Source organism: Ascidia mentula, chromosome 1, assembly GCF_947561715.1.
Source record: "Ascidia mentula chromosome 1, kaAscMent1.1, whole genome shotgun sequence".
Taxonomy (NCBI): Eukaryota; Metazoa; Chordata; class Ascidiacea; order Phlebobranchia; family Ascidiidae; genus Ascidia; species Ascidia mentula.
Genome location: NC_138566.1, coordinates 23,222,424 through 23,239,145, shown reverse-complemented (window position 1 = coordinate 23,239,145; position 16,722 = coordinate 23,222,424). Strand labels below are relative to the sequence as shown.

Genomic DNA, 16,722 nt, shown 5'->3' with positions numbered 1-16,722 from the left:
CGTGATTAAGAATTCTAATACTTTTTTGGCATTTCACTTTATTTATGCGCGGAGAAAAATTTTATAAAAATGAAGCCTTTGTATATCAGCAAAAGAAAATATACAACACGTCTGTTGGCGTACGAAAATTACGGATTGATACATTTTCCGTTGTGTATGAATTAAATTTTGCATTTTGTTTTCAAAGCAAACAACATTTTTCGTACATTCCAAATTGTTATGGTAATCTCTAGCACTATCCGAACGGTCGTTTGCCTTTGATATTGCTTTTACATCGCTCCAATGACGTCAGCATTGTGTGGTAATTTGACACGTTCTATCATCCCCGAAGGGAAATTAGCATGCAAATATGCAATCAGGGTAACACTTCCACGCATTGTCCACAAAAAGTTGGACGCAGACTTCCGTTCCAGTGTCGATGAGAGTTCATCTTCCGAGCGAACTCCTGTTAATTTCCCGCCAAATTCTGCCACGTCACGCACTGGACGTTTTGTTCACACTTTCCATTGTAATTTAATTTAATAAAGTTTCCCTTGTAAAATTTAATAGCAAGTGATGCAATGGCTTCCGAGAGTTATGGTTGTTTTACAACCGCCCAGTGGAAATTTTTAACTTTTGATTGGTTTTCCTCAAATTTGACGCAGTGAATGTATTTGAATAAAAAAAAACAGCTCTGATAACTAATTTCTGTCCTAGATTTAAAGAGTTCACAAATAGATCAATTCCAATGTTGACAACATTATTTAGCTCGTAACCCGCATCCTATATAACTATATAGTTGCATGTTTTTAAACATATTTTCTTTTTTTAGTAATCGGGGCAACAAAATGCTTCAAAACAAGCGGAGTATTCGGAGTTCATGAAATTTACAGAGTCGCGAAAAGTAAGCGTTTATATTTAAAATAAACCCAAATTTACTTTTCAAATTTGCAAACTGAGACCAAGCAAAGCTGTATATATTGATTAATCGATCTTCCGTTTATGTCACATATTCATTCCGAATATTTGAATACATTATTCCACTATTTCAGCTCCGATCGTTAGTGGGGACGCCCACTCGGTGGGGGTTAACAGCCCCCTGGAAAGTCCACCCTACTATTACCCGGGCCATCACCATGACAACCGTGTGCCCCCACCCAGTCCGTTAGTGTTACGTCAGCAAGTAAAGTAAGTTGGCATTTTACAAAAAAAACTGTTGATCTGTAAGTAATTATCAGGGTAAATTTTGTGGATGCTTATTTTTAACTAAAACCTAAAGAATTTCAAATATGCCCGTTTTATTGCAAGATGTTTGTGTGTGACTTATACAAATCTGATTTATGAACAGCCAAAACAAGCGTTTAAAGTCGTCAGCAAGCAGTATGTCAACAGAGGAACCGAACGGGCTGGAGAGTGGAGGAGAGAACGACTCTGAAGCTTTCTACAATCGACCACCAAGCTCTCATCCAAGCTGGCAAGGTCTGATTAATGTGAAGACGTTATTGTTTCTTTCGAGATCTGTGAAGAACGGTTTAAGACGCCCTAGTTAGAAAGTTTTAAAACAAGTTTATGCCATCACTTGGCGTTCATTAAGAATCTGCAAAAACATTTTGTAAAATAAATAAGTCATTTTGATGTTAAAAATATTTTGTATTTGGAGCTAATGTTGTAAAATGCTATTTAGTAAAACGTAATGACGATTTTTTGACTGTGTTACCGAATATAAAAACGATGAATGTGTTCAGGAAATATATACATGTAGTTGCACATACATGACAGTCCTATCACAAACACGTATACTTTCCAATTCAGGCGCTGACACATTGAATATATCAGGCGCGCACCCTGTTAATTAGGCGTTACTTGACTTCCACAGGCAGCCCCCTGCAATCCCCATCGGCCAAAGCGACTCGCAACCAATCAGAACTCGCCAACGGCGCACATTCCTCTGTGACGTCACCAGGTAAGTGTCAGTGACTTTAATTAACCTTGATACGTGTGGCGCCACAACTGTTTAGTGCCACACAATTATCTCTTAACGTCATAAACGTGATTATTACTTTACACAGAAATGCTGCCGCCTCATACGCCCGGTTCCTCGACAAGTGCTGTGTCAGCTTTTCCAAGATTACAAGGTATGTAAATGTAAAGTGTAACGTTTTCTGATGGAGGACGAAAAGAAAGAATGTTTTGAACCGCGGTCAAATGCAAGATTACCGATTTATTCTCAACCTACAGGAGCCCATTCTGCGGCCGCTTGGCATCCGGTTTTACAACAAACCCATCCCTTTCCATACGCCTCCCCGCAGCCATTTTACCACACTAACCAGGAGTTGAAGGACTTCGCACAGTTCGCTTGTTTATCGGCCGAAGCAGCGAAGCACACGCCTAGTCAGGTATTAGGCAGTATATTTTTTTGCGGCCTTGATGCAGAATGAATATAAACCTTGAGTTGATGTTGAAGTTATAGGCAATCCTTATTTTTCCCCGAAATGTTCGTAGCGTTTATTGTGCAATTTTGTAAATTGACTTGTTTGTAGCTTTATTCCGAAAGAAAATGTCGTAATTAAATTGCCCAACTATTACCACAACGCTACTTTTAACCCTCAGATTTTGAGTTACCACCCTCACACCATGCAACAAATGGCCCTTGGATCGTCTGGTCTCGGTGGCGCCACCACACGGACAATTACCAACCCGCAGGCATCAGCGCACGAGGGCGCCACTCCCGAAAGGTGGCCTCACAATCAAATGGAGGAGAGCGCGGGAAACGATTTTCATCCAATGATCACTAACGACAGAATGCAGAGTAAGTATTGACATTGCAATACAACGTCGGCCAAACAATGCTGTAACCCTGAAACTTTTTGCCCCTTTGCCTTACGTACTGATTGGTTATCGTTACATTCCGTGACCGGAAAAACCGGACAACCTTTTGCGCCTTGATAAAATACGTAGCGTGTAACAATAGTAAGCTTGCACATCTGTGAAATACTTTATTACGTGTTATCAAATCGTCCAGCAGTTGCTATAGACTTCGACAAGATCAATGGAAACAACAAAAATATTTTTAATTCAAGTAAACAGATACATAAAACTATACTTCTGCATCACAGACGTTGTACCCGGACTAAATCCTGACGAAACACTGGTTGCCGAAGAACGACTTTTTCCGCCAATTCCCTCCATGATCGACGCGTCACGTGGCAATGTGGTCGGGGCCTCAGCGCAACCGACCAATCAGACGAGCGGCCTTACCCCGAAGGAATGAGTGGACACATCATTGGCAGAATTGACAAACAGTTTTCGAAAGTTCTTTACCTCTTGGCTAGCGCGCTTCTATGACCTCACAGTAGACGCACTGACACGCGGTGATTGTTACCTCACAATGCTGCTTGCCGGTGATTCGAACAAGTTCCTCTAAACTTCGCGCTTTGCTCTTTTTCTCCTTTCTTGGGTTTTTATTAAAAGTTCCCATCGTTCCTCGCAGTTCCAAACACACCGCACAGTTCCACTTCTTTCTAGCTGTACATACCAAATCCCTGACAATTACGTAAACAATGGTGACGTCAGAAATTTTTTTGCGTAACGTCACCACTCTTCTAAACTTGAAGCAGCATGTTTATTCAATTTAAGCATGCACAAGGAAAAAAAGGTTTGTTTACCTGTACTACGTCACTAGAAATTTTGACGTCATCGACGCTAAACTAGTGAGGTTAACCGGGTAATAGAATTTCTGCTTTCGATTGTATTGTTATCCAAGTGTTCTTTCAACGTGCAATTGACTAGACAAATGTTACGTCACTGCAAATTACATCATCGCCACGATCTACGTTTCCAGATGTGATTTGAATCCGTCCCCCTTTGTATTAGCACTTTACAACACCCAAACATAAAAAGTGTTTTAAGCAAAGGCGCACCACTGGGCGGATAAATATGTGTCAAAAATGCGGCATTGTAAGCATATACGTTCGAAAAGTCGCATTTAGGCGCATTACAACGGCACAGATGTTTCAAAGGCCACCAGACTGTGTCACTTATCTCTTTAATTTATTTGAGATTTTTCAAGAGTTCCAAACTCTCTAAACAAACTCACCACTAGGCGTTTAATTCCCAGAGGTTTTATGCAGAGTACGCCAATTGTTTTCTCTCAATGTCGTCACAAACAACTGATATTTGTCATTGTCTTGCTATCTTGCCTTCGTTTGGTTCCAGCAAGTTCAACATTACATCAAATACGTTATTGCAGCAAACGTTTGTGAATGTGTATGACGTAGCTACGTGACGTCACAAATATTCTAGTTGGTGTAATGGCTGGTTTTTCGTTGTTGCTACGATTGTTCATCGTTTATTGCAGCATATATCGTATGTGATGTAACAATTATATATTTAGACAAGTGATTGTCGTGTCATAATCATGTCTTTCATATCACCCTCGCGACGCGTTTCATATAGAAGGTGTTTTCACAAGTATTTGTGATGCAAAAAAAGTTGAACCTATTTCGGAGTTTTGAGCAACAAGAGTGATTTTTAAGTATCGGCGCCATATTTCAGTAAGTGTCATGGAAAAGTCTTCAGCAACTTTTCTCCACCCTATTTTTCCAAAACGTGACTAAATAACTGAACGCTATTTTGCCCATGTGTGGAATTTTTACCCGTGCCTGATACATAACACTGCCGTCCAGTTCAAATGTTGCGGCTTTTTTCCTTGTCTCGTTTGTTTCACCAATTGTTTTACAGAACATTTCTTCGTTTCTTCCTTCGTTTGACTTGGAAATACAACTTGAGCATCGAAATCATAATCAGGCTGAATTTATAAGGAACCTAATTCACAAATCATATTCTTCATAAAAAAGTGTTTTGTGCAGCCAACAAACGCGCGTTTTTTATGTTCATCAATTTACAAGCCAAATAAGTCAAGACCAATAAACGCAGACATGACAAAAAATGTTTTTGTCTTTTACAACTAAGTAGATTCCATTACTCACGATTGTACTTTATATAGTGGAAATTAAACTTCCCTATAGTGTTTGTAAATAGTTTCCCGATTGGCAAGAGACTAGCTCAGATAGGTGCACGGTAATCGCAGTCATTTGTTTTTGCTCTGTTGTGTTTTACAATGTTTTTATTTTTTCTGATAAACAAAAGCTTTTTTTTTTTTAAACCAGCTTTCTAATTTTTATACACTTTTTCTTAATTGATTCTGAAAAATGTTCTTGATGAAAACTGAAAATAGGTTTTGACCACCAGGTATCATAATGAAATATGAATCCGACGTTCTTGTGGAAAAAACAACAAATATAAACCTTTTGTTTGAAAGAGATTGTACTTTCTGACGAGGCTTCTTCGGCGGGATTCACACCAGAGGCGGTAAACGGCTGGCAGCGCGGTTTTGAAGCGGCGGGGGATTCACACCAGCCGGCGTCCTGCCGTGACGGCGTGATTTTCTCGCTTGCAAAGAAATTACGCGACGAAAAGATACATTAAGGCGCAACAGCAAAAACACAGCGGGACATATATCAATGGACAACATCAATCACGGGTCAAACGGCCAAACATGGGAAACGAAAGTCAAGAATGGTTACGGGCGAAATTGCGGAACACGGGCGAAAGTACTTTTCCATCATTACGATTTAACACATTAGGTAGCGAATTAATATAATAATTTTTCACAACCAACCGTTTTGCCAAAATCGTTTCTTGTTTCAATACTTTTGCTTCCTTCCAATTGATACGGTGGTCGGTGTCAAGCATGTGGGCACATAGAGCAGATTTATTGGGTTCCATATTGCGTATGGCTGCCTTGTGTTCTTTAATACGGGACGTTAAATTGCGCTTAGTCTGGCCAATATACACTGTGTTACAATCAAGGCAAGGTATTAAGTAAACTACACCGGTCATTTAAAGCATGGAAATACGGTCTTTAGGTTTGGGAAACATGTTTTCTAAAGTGCACACCGGTTTCATGGCAACTTTTACACCAGTAGAGCTGAGTATTCTTGATATCCGCTCAGAAACTCCCTGTACATATGGTATGAAAGTAAATGCTGTGTATGTTTGTGTGGGTTTGTTGTGTGTGTGGGGTGTGAGATTTAGTTCACCCGATTAAGTTTACCCGAGAAACACAACTCGACCATAGTTTATCATTTTTGGACGTAAACGTCACTGCAAAACCGGACGGGAAACTTACCACCTCCATTTTTTCAGGCCTACACACTCTAACCGCTACTTACAATACACCTCACACCATCCGAAACATCAAAAACTCACTGTAGCCAGAACCTTACATAACAGAACGATTACACATATTGCCGATCCACACACTCGAAGGGTTGAACGCAAACACATTCGAAACGTCCTAAAACTAAACAAATTTCCCACTAACCTAAATCTCACACCCAACACACACAACAAACCCACACAAACATACACAGCATTCACTTCCATTATACCATATGTACAGGGCGTTTCAGAGCGGATATTAAGAAACCAGTGTGCACTTTAGAAAACATGTTTTCCAAACCTAAAGACCGTATTTCTATGCTTTAAATGCTTTAAATATTGGCCAGACTAAGCGCAATTTAACGTACCGTATTAAAGAACACAATTCAATTCAATTCATTTTATTTTCGTTAACGTCAGCGAATTTCCAGTACAACTTTCAGTTATCGTTTTGATGTAGACGTGACGAAGGACCAGTGGAACCATTCCTGGTTATATGGCCGGCCCTATAAGGTACAGGCGTTGCAAAAGAAAAACACAAATCGGCAATTAGAAGAAAAACTTTACATTTTTTTTAAAATTTTTGTTAAAAAGGACAACAAAAGATGTGTTACGTATCTGTCAAAATAAACTTTTACGTTAGGAGAAGGCATTAAACGGTGTGATTATATTTCTAGGCACGTCTGTGGAATTGTGTTGAGGCACGTGCTGGAGGCAAGTTTTCAAAATTGTTTGATTAATTGATGTTGCGTCTGATTGAATCATAACATTCCTGGGGGTGTTTACCTCGCCCACGTGTTGTTGTGTAAATTTAAGTTAAGCGAATCGAGAAGGAATGCGTGCAGTGCTTTGTGGAATCCGACCAAACTGAATTTTTTTATGTTTTCGGGAATGTTGTTCCAAATTTCTACGCCTTTGTAATTTAGTCTTTTTTTGCCCAATTCCGTTGATGCACGTGGAAGAAAATATTTGTGGTTTAAAATAATTTTTGAAAACTAGTGGCAAACGTTGGTTTTTGTACTTGTGTACGAACTTTCCAAGTTGTAATTTGTGCATTAAATGAATCGGCAGAATTTTGGTTTTTACATGTAGTTGCCAGGTGTGGGTGCTAAAAGGGCTATTTTTTGCAGAGCATGTTGATGTGCGGACCCCATGAAAGTTGGCTATCGAACTCAATGCCAAGATATTTAGCTGTCTCAACTTGTTCAAGTGTGATACCATTGAATTTCAGGTGAAATGACTTGTTGTTTAATTTTTTACATCTGGAGAAGAGCATGAACTTGGTTTTCTGGCAATTAACTGTTAGTTTGTTGGACTGCATCCATTTATTGACCTTGTCAATTTCAATGGCAGCTATACGCAATATGGAACCCAATAAATCTGCTCTATGTGCCCACATGCTTGACACCGACCACAGTATCAATTGGAAGGAAGCAAAAGTATTGAAACAAGAAACAATTTTGGCAAAACGGTTGGTTGTGAAAAATTATTGTATTAATTCGCTACCTAATGTGTTAAATCGTGATGATGGAAAAGTACTTTCGCCCGTGTTCCGCAATTTCGCCCGTAACAATTCTTGACTTCCCATATTTTCCCATATTTGGCCGTTTGACCCGTAATTGATGTTGTCCATTGATTTATGTCCCGCTGTGTTTTTGCTGTTGCGCCTTTTGTACTTTTTCGTCGCGTAATTTCTATGCCCGTGCTGGATTCGCTATTGTGTTTTGTTTTAATTCTCAGAAGAAGCCTGGTCGTTCCTACAGGCGAAACGTCTACAAATACAATCTTTGTTTAAGAAAAGGTGTCTATTTGTTGTTTTTCACCAGTAGAGCGTCAGATTCATATTTCAATGTTCTAGATCCCGGATAAAAGTTTTAAAATTAGCACGCATCATTGCTTAACGCACTGTTGCGTGTCGGCGTTTGTTTTGAAAATTTGAAGCAAACTTTTGAAAAGTTTTGAGGAAGATGTTTTAATAATTTATTCTGAAGGGTTGCTAAGCCGAATTACCTGTAATTTATTCACTAATTCTTAGCAAACTATTAGATTTGTTTGCAGATCATGTCAGTTATTTTACTACCAATACAGTTCAATTGCAACATCTTTTTTAAATCAGCGGCTTAAAATTATGACGAGTGGTGCAATCGGAAAGTTCCGTTTGAACGGAAGAAACTCCATCTCAAGGTCGTCAAGTATTCCAAGGTTTGTTTGTTTATGTTTGTAAATGACAAGTGTGGTTTGTTTATTTGTTTGTAAATGGCAAGTTTGCAATAAAACATGTTTCGATTGATAAGGTGTATATGTTGCTGTTGGCTTGTTTATGAACCAAATTTTATTTCAGTAAGCCTATTACAGGTCTGTCATATTAGTGGACTTTATAGTTTATTATTTCTTTATGGCATGTTGTAACCTGTTTCTAGTTAATGTCACACTTCTGTACAAGACCAAGAAAATTTAAAAGTTCTAAATATATCTTTGAACATGTGCAGATTAAGCATGTCGCATGGAATCAAAAAAAGAAACAATCAAACAGCAACCAACAAGTCAACATCCAAATTACCCAGCGGTTTGTTTTTTCCTCCACCTTTGTGCCATAAAATATATGTATATTTTCATACAAATGCATTGCATTTAGTTCTAAGTTGTCTGTAAGATAAAATTTATGTAACTATTACGCTGTAAATTTAAATCATCAATAAGCATTGCTTTACACTATATTGATAGGTTCAGTGAGCACAAAGTCTGAAATGGTTGGCAAGAAAGAACAACAAAAAGAATCAAAGCAAGAAAAAGTTTTCAACCCCAAATTACCGGAACGAAAAGTTTTATCGAATTTAAGCAATTCACCGATTGTTTTAAACAGACCAAAATGTAAAACAAAAGAAACCAAAGAACCAACTTTTGGGAAACAATCAGGTTTGCATAGTGTATTTGTGAGTTCTTTGTATTTGTGTGTTCTTATTGATTTGGTCCTTTGAAATATGACAACTTTAACATATTTGTAATTATTTAGTAATCAAGTTTGACACAGATCCAAGTTCTTTGACCAATATACTCAATAACCAACCTATTGAAGTTAGAAAGCTAAACGAGGTATATGTATATATATTTAACAAAATTAAGCAATCATAACTAATAGCATATATATACATTAAAGCAATCTGTCTTTTATTTTCATACAGTGCTTCAATGTGCAAAAAATTTTAACTCAAACTTTGTTTTTCAGCAAAAGGGATATTCCATAGCTGGTGACATGCTGTTTTATCCTGATGGTCGTCCTTCACTCTGTCGCCGAGTTCCAATTGTCAGAAATAGTTTAGTTAATGGCCGTCCATCTATATCTGCACCGGGAAGGGTATTATCCACAAAGAAAGGTTTGCAACTAACATAAATTTATTTCAAAGAAGTTTAATAATCCACCTCCTGTTCCAAAAATTAATTGCCACCTTGGCAACTTCAGCCAAGCCTGCTTGATAAATTTCAATGATTTTATAAAACCAGATGGAAACCAATGAAAATAAAACCAAAAATATAACTGTATCAAACAATTACTTCCAGCAAAACCACAAAAACAATTCCTTCAGTCTTCCACCAACTCGCGTCACTCCTTGTACTCAGTGGTACAGGGCAGGTACTCACAGGCACCAGAAAATAAGCAGAAGATTCAAATTGGTCGACAATCATTACAACAAGGTAGGTGCCACGTGATTTGTTTATGCGCCCTGCGGTTCTCAAACATTTTATGCTCACAGCGCCCCATTGTTTGTTTGTAATTAGTGTCATGGAGGCAAAACCCGGTTACAGTAATAATAATTATTAATTCTGTGTCACATACAACTAACTTTTCTATGTTTATTTTTCCAGTACATAGCTCTTAACATGTAGTTGCATCTTTAAAAGATGATCTTTGTCATTTAGTGTGTTACATCAGTCTGCATTAAAAGGGTGCAGTCCCCATACAAAATGTGGTGTAAAAGTATTACTGCTATTTTTGTTGCCAGGCATACTAATTAATCAGAATTGCTCTTTCTGGCACTTAGTTTCTAACGTGTTTATTGGAAACCAACGTTTCGTCTGCCATCCGGCGAGACTTCTTCAGGGTTATGCCACCCTGAAGAAGTCTCGCCGGATGGCAGACGAAACGTTGGTTTCCAATAAACACGTTAGAAACTAAGTGCCAGAAGAGCAATTCTGATTAAAAGTATTACATTTGCAGGGCGCAAGCCAACAAAAAGTAGTAAGATTGTGAATGAATTGAACCCGCTGCCTTTCAAATCTCCACCGGTAAGTACCTGTTTATGTCATCAATTGCAAATTTTCAGTTTAAAATTTTACATATTTTCACACAACAACAATTTTTATAACCAGTAAAACAATTTCAAGCATTTGAAAAATAAACTACAATTTTAGCCACAACGGATCTTGTCAAGGAGGAATGAAGTTCGAACATCAGCATCACCAGCATTAAGGGTGCCATGTCCCATTAAAAACACTCCGCCTGCGCAAAGGATCATAAAGAAAGGCAAGTATAAAGTGTAACCGTTTAGTACAAAGCAAAAAACGTTAACTTATGTTCTCCCAAAAGGTGATAAAGTTTTGTGACACTGGTGTGGTGCCCAAAAGAATGTAAACAATATGTTTTTTCTGTATCCTGTTGGCTCACTTTTCCTCAAGGCAACTTCTGGCTCCTTTTTCTGACTTTTTAGATTTCAAGTTGTTTATTCACACATACGCTAACAAATAACTGCAATGTTTACAGAACGCAAACCAGTAATACGTTGGGCAGATGAAAATGATCAAGTTGTCCAGGTCAGTTTTGGAATTGTTTTCTGTATTAGATGTTTCCAAAGTGTTAACCAGTAGATCATTTCATAATTGTTCCTAAGTTCTTATGTGTAAGAAGCACAAGCACAATGAAATCATTTCACAGTCTAAAACAGTTGTAGTTTGTTGGAAGCCTAAATATGCAGAATTCATTGAACAAATAAAAGCATTAAAATAGTACATCACCTATGGTTAAATCTCTTTACAGAGTGTTTTAATCCAGCTTTATGAAATTTGTTTTAGAAAAAGTTGGTGGAATTTAACACATCTCCATCCCCACCGCATGGTGAAAATAGCAAGATTATAACAAAAACCCCTGTGTCAATTCTCAAATCACGTAAACACACAAAAAGAAATTCTCTGACACCACCTGTGGTCAAAAAGAACAAAAAGACAGATTTAGGTAAGAGGGTCGTTAATCAGTTTATAAATTTTCTGGACTTGCATATCGCAGTTTTTAAAACTTCAAATTTTGGAATCAATAAAAAGCATTGTATTATTGCAATAAAATTGTGCTACCCATAAAACCTACATATATAAAGATTTTGTTATTTCCAGAGGATGATTGCACGATCGAGATCATCAACCCCCATTTCCTCAATGAATTTAAGGCCAAGATTCATGATGTACAATCTCCAGATATTCCCAATATAAAATCTGAGACTGTAGAAACTCACTCCCCCAAATCACCCATTATAAAAAAGCAGGAAGGGCAAATTGAATCCCCTACACTTATCCAGAAAAGCCCCAAACCACCAATAATATCACCAACTAATAGCGCTGTTACCAAGGAAAAGGTCCATCAAGTGACACAGCAAAAAGTAGTTGATGGTGTCTTGGACATTATGACTCAGCAGATATCTAAAGTTAAACGAAAGAGCATTCAAGCAGAAATGCTGAATCTGTATCAACAAGTGGCTCAACAGTTTAAGGTTCCAGAATCGATTGCGGAGGAAAATGAAAGTGTTGTTGATGACCACGTCAAAGGGGTAGTACCAGATGTCACTGTCACACAGGCAACTGAAATTAATCCCCCAATACATAAGTAAGTAACAAATCCACACTTTCTGTCAACCAGTTATGGTTCATTCTGAATGGTAGTTTTGTTCGGATTATCGTACTTTGTTTAGTCAACATAATGTGTTTTTAGTTCAACTCCTGTAAGCAAAGATGACTCTGGGCCACCGAAGTCACCAAGCAACCAGGTAGTTATTGTTTTAAATTGCAATGTAACATTTTTGTGTTGTTTTAAGGATTGGTAAGTACCGGCAATTATTTTTCCATCATACTTAATTTATGTTAAAAAAATAAAAATGTTCACTTTACAGATATTAATGGTGTCCAAACCTTTTCATGAATGGTGTATGCAGAAATGTGTTTTTGCAAACTGTTTGTGTTGTGTTTGGCAGGTAAACAGTGTACTGACCCCCGAAAATATGAACAAACTTCAACAAAGTTATGAGGAAACAAATAAAAGTCTTGGTAATCTTGCTCTGAGAACTGAGGAGATAAACCGTGAGCTTTACCAACTCCAACTCGACAAAGAAAAATTAAAAGCTCTAAGGAATCAAGGTTTGTTACATTACCACAAACATTGTTTTTGTTATCATCATTGGCGGATCTACGAAGGGGTGTTAAAATATGAAAAATATGAAAGGGGTGTTGGTTTCGGTACCTAATAATGAAGCCGTTAGATGCGGTTACAATTTTTTTTCGGACGTTTATCATGCTGTAATTTTTTGTCAAAATCTCGGTGGAAACCAGTTTAGTTGTTGAACACGTTGCCTATATTACGCATGTTGAAAACAACTGTTAGCGCTCGCAAATGTGCAAAGAGGAATATAAGGCCACCGCATGCAACATAGTTTTTATTTGAATGTTTTCTTGATAACATAAGCTCACATTTAATTCCTTTTAGATAACACCTATATTTAAACCTTTCTTTCAAAGTCGTGGTAATGAAACTACAGCGCAAGCACTACAGCAAAAACTCGCATCGAGTGTTCCAGAGTGTTACGCAATTGCGAAAGCCAGGAAGCCACCGTTTATGTGACGATTCGCTCCAACACTAGCGTTCGTATTTTGCAATGCTCGGCCACAATTAACGTTAGTTTACAGCGGAAAATTGGGAAATTCCCAAAAAATTCGACCTCCCGCTATAAAAACAAATCTGTAATGGTCTAGGACGTGGTCTTGCACCACCAAATACACATCGATGTTTTAGCAGTAGATAATTTGCGAAATATATAAAAAAAAACAGACGAAATAGAAAATACTCGTTTAGCTACATTTATTTTGGTGCAATTTTGTCAAACAATTACAACTCTTACAGAGTGCGGTTTCTGTACAGAAATTGTAGCAGAAATGAATAAACTTATAAGGTGGCGCTTTTGAAAACGATATTGCTGACGGGTTATTGACCAACGGCAAAACAAACGATTGTTTCATAAGCGGTCATCGCCGCGTGAATGCAGCGCGCGCGACCGAGAAACAAAGAAACAGCGAGGACGAACACTTGACCATAGTGTTCGTTCCTGCGTGGCGGGAAATTAATCGCACTTTCACACCCCACAAAACAACGTGCCAAAATGCTGAGGGGGATGTTCTGACACCTCAACACCCACCCTAGATCCGCCACTGGTTGTCATGCATTTTTTGCAAACACAAGGAAAATGCCAATCCGGATTATCCAACTGCTAATGGTACATTTTTCCCAATCTGCCTACAGCTCAATAATACCTCTATTTTTAATTTTTTTTAGTTAATCTGAAGAAGGGACAATGTCAAATCCTGACCAACAAAGATGGTGCTTCCCCCAATTTGAAGTCTTCCCAACCGTCGAGTCCTGATGACATCATCAGTCTGGACAGACTCGTGTGCGTCGACCTGAAGAAAGGTGCACTGGAGTTTCAGAAAGCCACGGAATCGCCGATTTTGAGCGCGAAAATTGAATTCGCACCGAGGACAAGCCCAAAAAGTGCACCGCCAAATGAAAACAAACTGGTGCCTAATTCACCCTCTGCTCCCCAAACCAACAGCTCTGCAGCTAAAGGTGATGCTCAGGATACAGGAAGGGAGTTAAAATCATTGACGAAAGCAGCCAACCCCAGTCTTGAATGTACACCAGATATTATGAAGAGTTACAAAGACATTTTCAATTCCAAAGATATCGTTAAACAGGTCAATCTCGGTGACGGAGTTGCGCAGCAAACCCAACCCTCCCAAAGCAGTGTAGCCTTTAACTATCATGGAAATAAAGAAAATGTACGAAGTTGTCCGGAACCACAAAAGTCATCACTGCTGTGGCCTCAATGTTCAAATGTGGATCGCAGACCAACGAAAACCCAAACTGAGTCCGAAAAAACGTGCCATGTTTTAACCGTTAACTACAGCATAACCAACAGCAGCCAAAAGGCCTCAAACGGTTTGTCTGAATTCAGTTTGGACAGCTGTTCAACATCTGGAGGTATACTTAACAGGCAAACAACCGTACTCCCACACGATACTGAAAAACGGAATAATGTTATGTCTAAACCACCCGGTTGGAATAATAATATTTGTTTTTCCGACGCCTTGTTCCATGGAAAAGAAAGTGACGCCCGCAACTTGCACCAAACTTTTCCCGATGGAATACAACATGCCGAACCAAACGATCCACTTCCACAAACAAACTTGGTTACAAAAAATATGGTTGACTCGACGCCCTCTGCAACAAAAGCGAAAGCATTTGCCACCATGGCAACCGCCTCTAAACCGACATCAAAAACAACGGATGGGAAGTTGGATGATTTTTTGCGACCTCTACCGAAACCGGGTGGGTTCTTAACTTTGGGTCATCACTATCGACCTGTGGCATTGGGTTTTGTTTGGCATTGTCAAACAGTCAACATGGAGTATGTTTAAACGACCTTTGGTATTTTGTTTCCAGACGTGTCAAGGACGTGCACCATAAACCCGCAGCCTCTGAGGTTTCAGCCTTTTCAAACCCCGAAGGTTTTTCGTGAGCTTCAACGCCAAGTCCCGTACAAGGGGTATGTTCATTGTCCATATTCTGTCCCTACAACTTTGCGTTTTATTATGCACGGGTTAAAACTGTTTTATTTGGAACATTTTTGACTTGAACAGGTCGGCGTTGTACAGGGAAAGCCCCAAAAGTAAGATGAAGCAGCAATTCACCCAAGCTCTGCTGGACGAAGAAGTCGCGCTTCTCACTTGCCGGATTGTCAAGTAACTAATATCACTTGTTTAGCTCAAGATAAACAACACGGGACAGAGTTTTGAAATACATTTCGACTGTTTTATGTCAGAAATTTCAATGGCCAAAATTAGTGTTTCTCAACTTTTTCGCTTGCGATGCATTTTGTAAAATTGGGAAGCACTCCCCAGGGCAACACCGCCCGAAAACCTTTGCACCTTAATTATTTCCCTGGAACAATTTAGCAGCTCGATATTCTTTTCTTTTATTGTAAGGACGATTGTTACAAATTTTGATCAAAAGCAATTTTATAGACCCCCGTGTTCTGCTGTACATTCCAAACCGATTGTTGATCCTGTTGCGACGTCACTATCAACCGGAGACGACACGGTAAAGTCTTCACATAAGAAACTACAAGTTGCAGTTTGACAATAACGCTACTTAAAGCGCTTTTTTGCATGCAAAAATATTTTCGTAAACACAATGATAAAAGAAATCTCAACCTCAATTGCAACCACCATGTGCGCTACATTTTATCATGTGATTTTCAGCACTTCGTCCCCATAGTACAGACGCCGGCATTGAAGAAGAAACCTTCCGTAAAGACTGGAAGTGGATCCGCTTTTTCATCTTATTCTGCTTTTACGTGAAATTACTTCGCGTTGGTTTGTGAATTGTTTCATTCATTGATTTCTTTCACCAAATGCTGCGAATAAAGACTGACGTGAGATTTTGACTCCTTTTCGGGTTTTTGAGGTATAGCGGAAATAAAATGATAAAATGTATTCATAGAAAAATGTTAACGACCACAGCTGGTATAGCTCTACAATTATACAAAAGTGTGTATAACAATGGAAAAAGTTTTGAACATGCTTCAACGAATCAACTAGTAATCTTATTAAACTTCGCCCAAAGACAATCGTAATAAGAACGCAATTACAATGAAATTCAAGCGGTTTCGCGTTGTGCCGCAATAATTTCTCGTTCGTTAATCTTCGACGTCCAACGTTGGAAGGTCGAGAGGCACTGTTACGTCACTGAGTGCATTCTAATAACTGGGCGATATTAGAACGCTCGCGCCCAGTTCAATCGAACAATAGGTTATGGAAAGGAGGGAAATTAAAATTTGTATAGAACAGAAAATGTAGCAGGAAGTATAATGCATTGGAAAGTTGACTCTGACAAACAGTTAGAAAACGTTGTGGATGTTGCCAGTTTAACATACCGGAAATATGTTTAAAAGTATGCACACATATGAAGCACGATAGCTTATTTAGCCTACTGGAAGCTGCGTTTTAATAGCAATGAATACCTTGTAAGCTATACCAGGTTTAGGTATTCAGTTGTTGATGCGTTTTTCAAACATCAACAGAACAGCATACATATGGGAACAGTAAAGTTGGACTGTAAACTTACAGTGATATTTTGTTTGAGTAGGTGATGTTAGACAAATGTCTGCCTGATAAGGCTGAAAGTTTTTACATGTATCACGAAATAGGAAT

At 38.6% G+C, this 16,722-nt stretch overlaps 2 protein-coding genes across 4 annotated transcripts in view; both read left to right on the top strand.

Moving 5' to 3' along the window:
- LOC145887688 (nuclear factor 1 X-type-like) overlaps nt 1–4,906 on the top strand; it is a 35,495-nt gene extending 30,589 nt beyond the window's left edge. For 2 of the 3 annotated variants that reach the window (XM_082978865.1, XM_082978864.1), the window contains exons 5-12: nt 812–883; nt 1,032–1,167; nt 1,328–1,458; nt 1,856–1,942; nt 2,049–2,114; nt 2,218–2,375; nt 2,590–2,788; nt 3,096–4,906. In XM_082978865.1, the coding sequence (XP_082834991.1) occupies nt 812–883; nt 1,032–1,167; nt 1,328–1,458; nt 1,856–1,942; nt 2,049–2,114; nt 2,218–2,375; nt 2,590–2,788; nt 3,096–3,250 (1,004 nt within the window). In that variant the 3' untranslated portion in view covers nt 3,251–4,906. The remainder of the gene's footprint in view (nt 1–811; nt 884–1,031; nt 1,168–1,327; nt 1,459–1,855; nt 1,943–2,048; nt 2,115–2,217; nt 2,376–2,589; nt 2,789–3,095) is intronic. The other variant, XM_082978866.1, reaches the window with a different exon arrangement.
- A 3,360-nt stretch (nt 4,907–8,266) lies between these two features.
- LOC145904088 (uncharacterized) lies at nt 8,267–15,906 on the top strand. Its single transcript, XM_082992326.1, has 18 exons — nt 8,267–8,403; nt 8,691–8,767; nt 8,926–9,117; nt 9,215–9,294; nt 9,428–9,575; nt 9,760–9,894; nt 10,418–10,485; nt 10,612–10,723; nt 10,961–11,010; nt 11,269–11,428; nt 11,584–12,070; nt 12,176–12,230; nt 12,435–12,597; nt 13,787–14,839; nt 14,954–15,056; nt 15,151–15,252; nt 15,535–15,610; nt 15,772–15,906. The coding sequence occupies exons 1-18, from the start codon at nt 8,330–8,332 to the stop codon at nt 15,868–15,870; spliced, it is 3,234 nt and encodes a 1,077-aa protein (XP_082848452.1). The 5' UTR covers nt 8,267–8,329; the 3' UTR covers nt 15,871–15,906.
- The last annotated feature ends 816 nt before the right edge of the window (nt 15,907–16,722 follow it).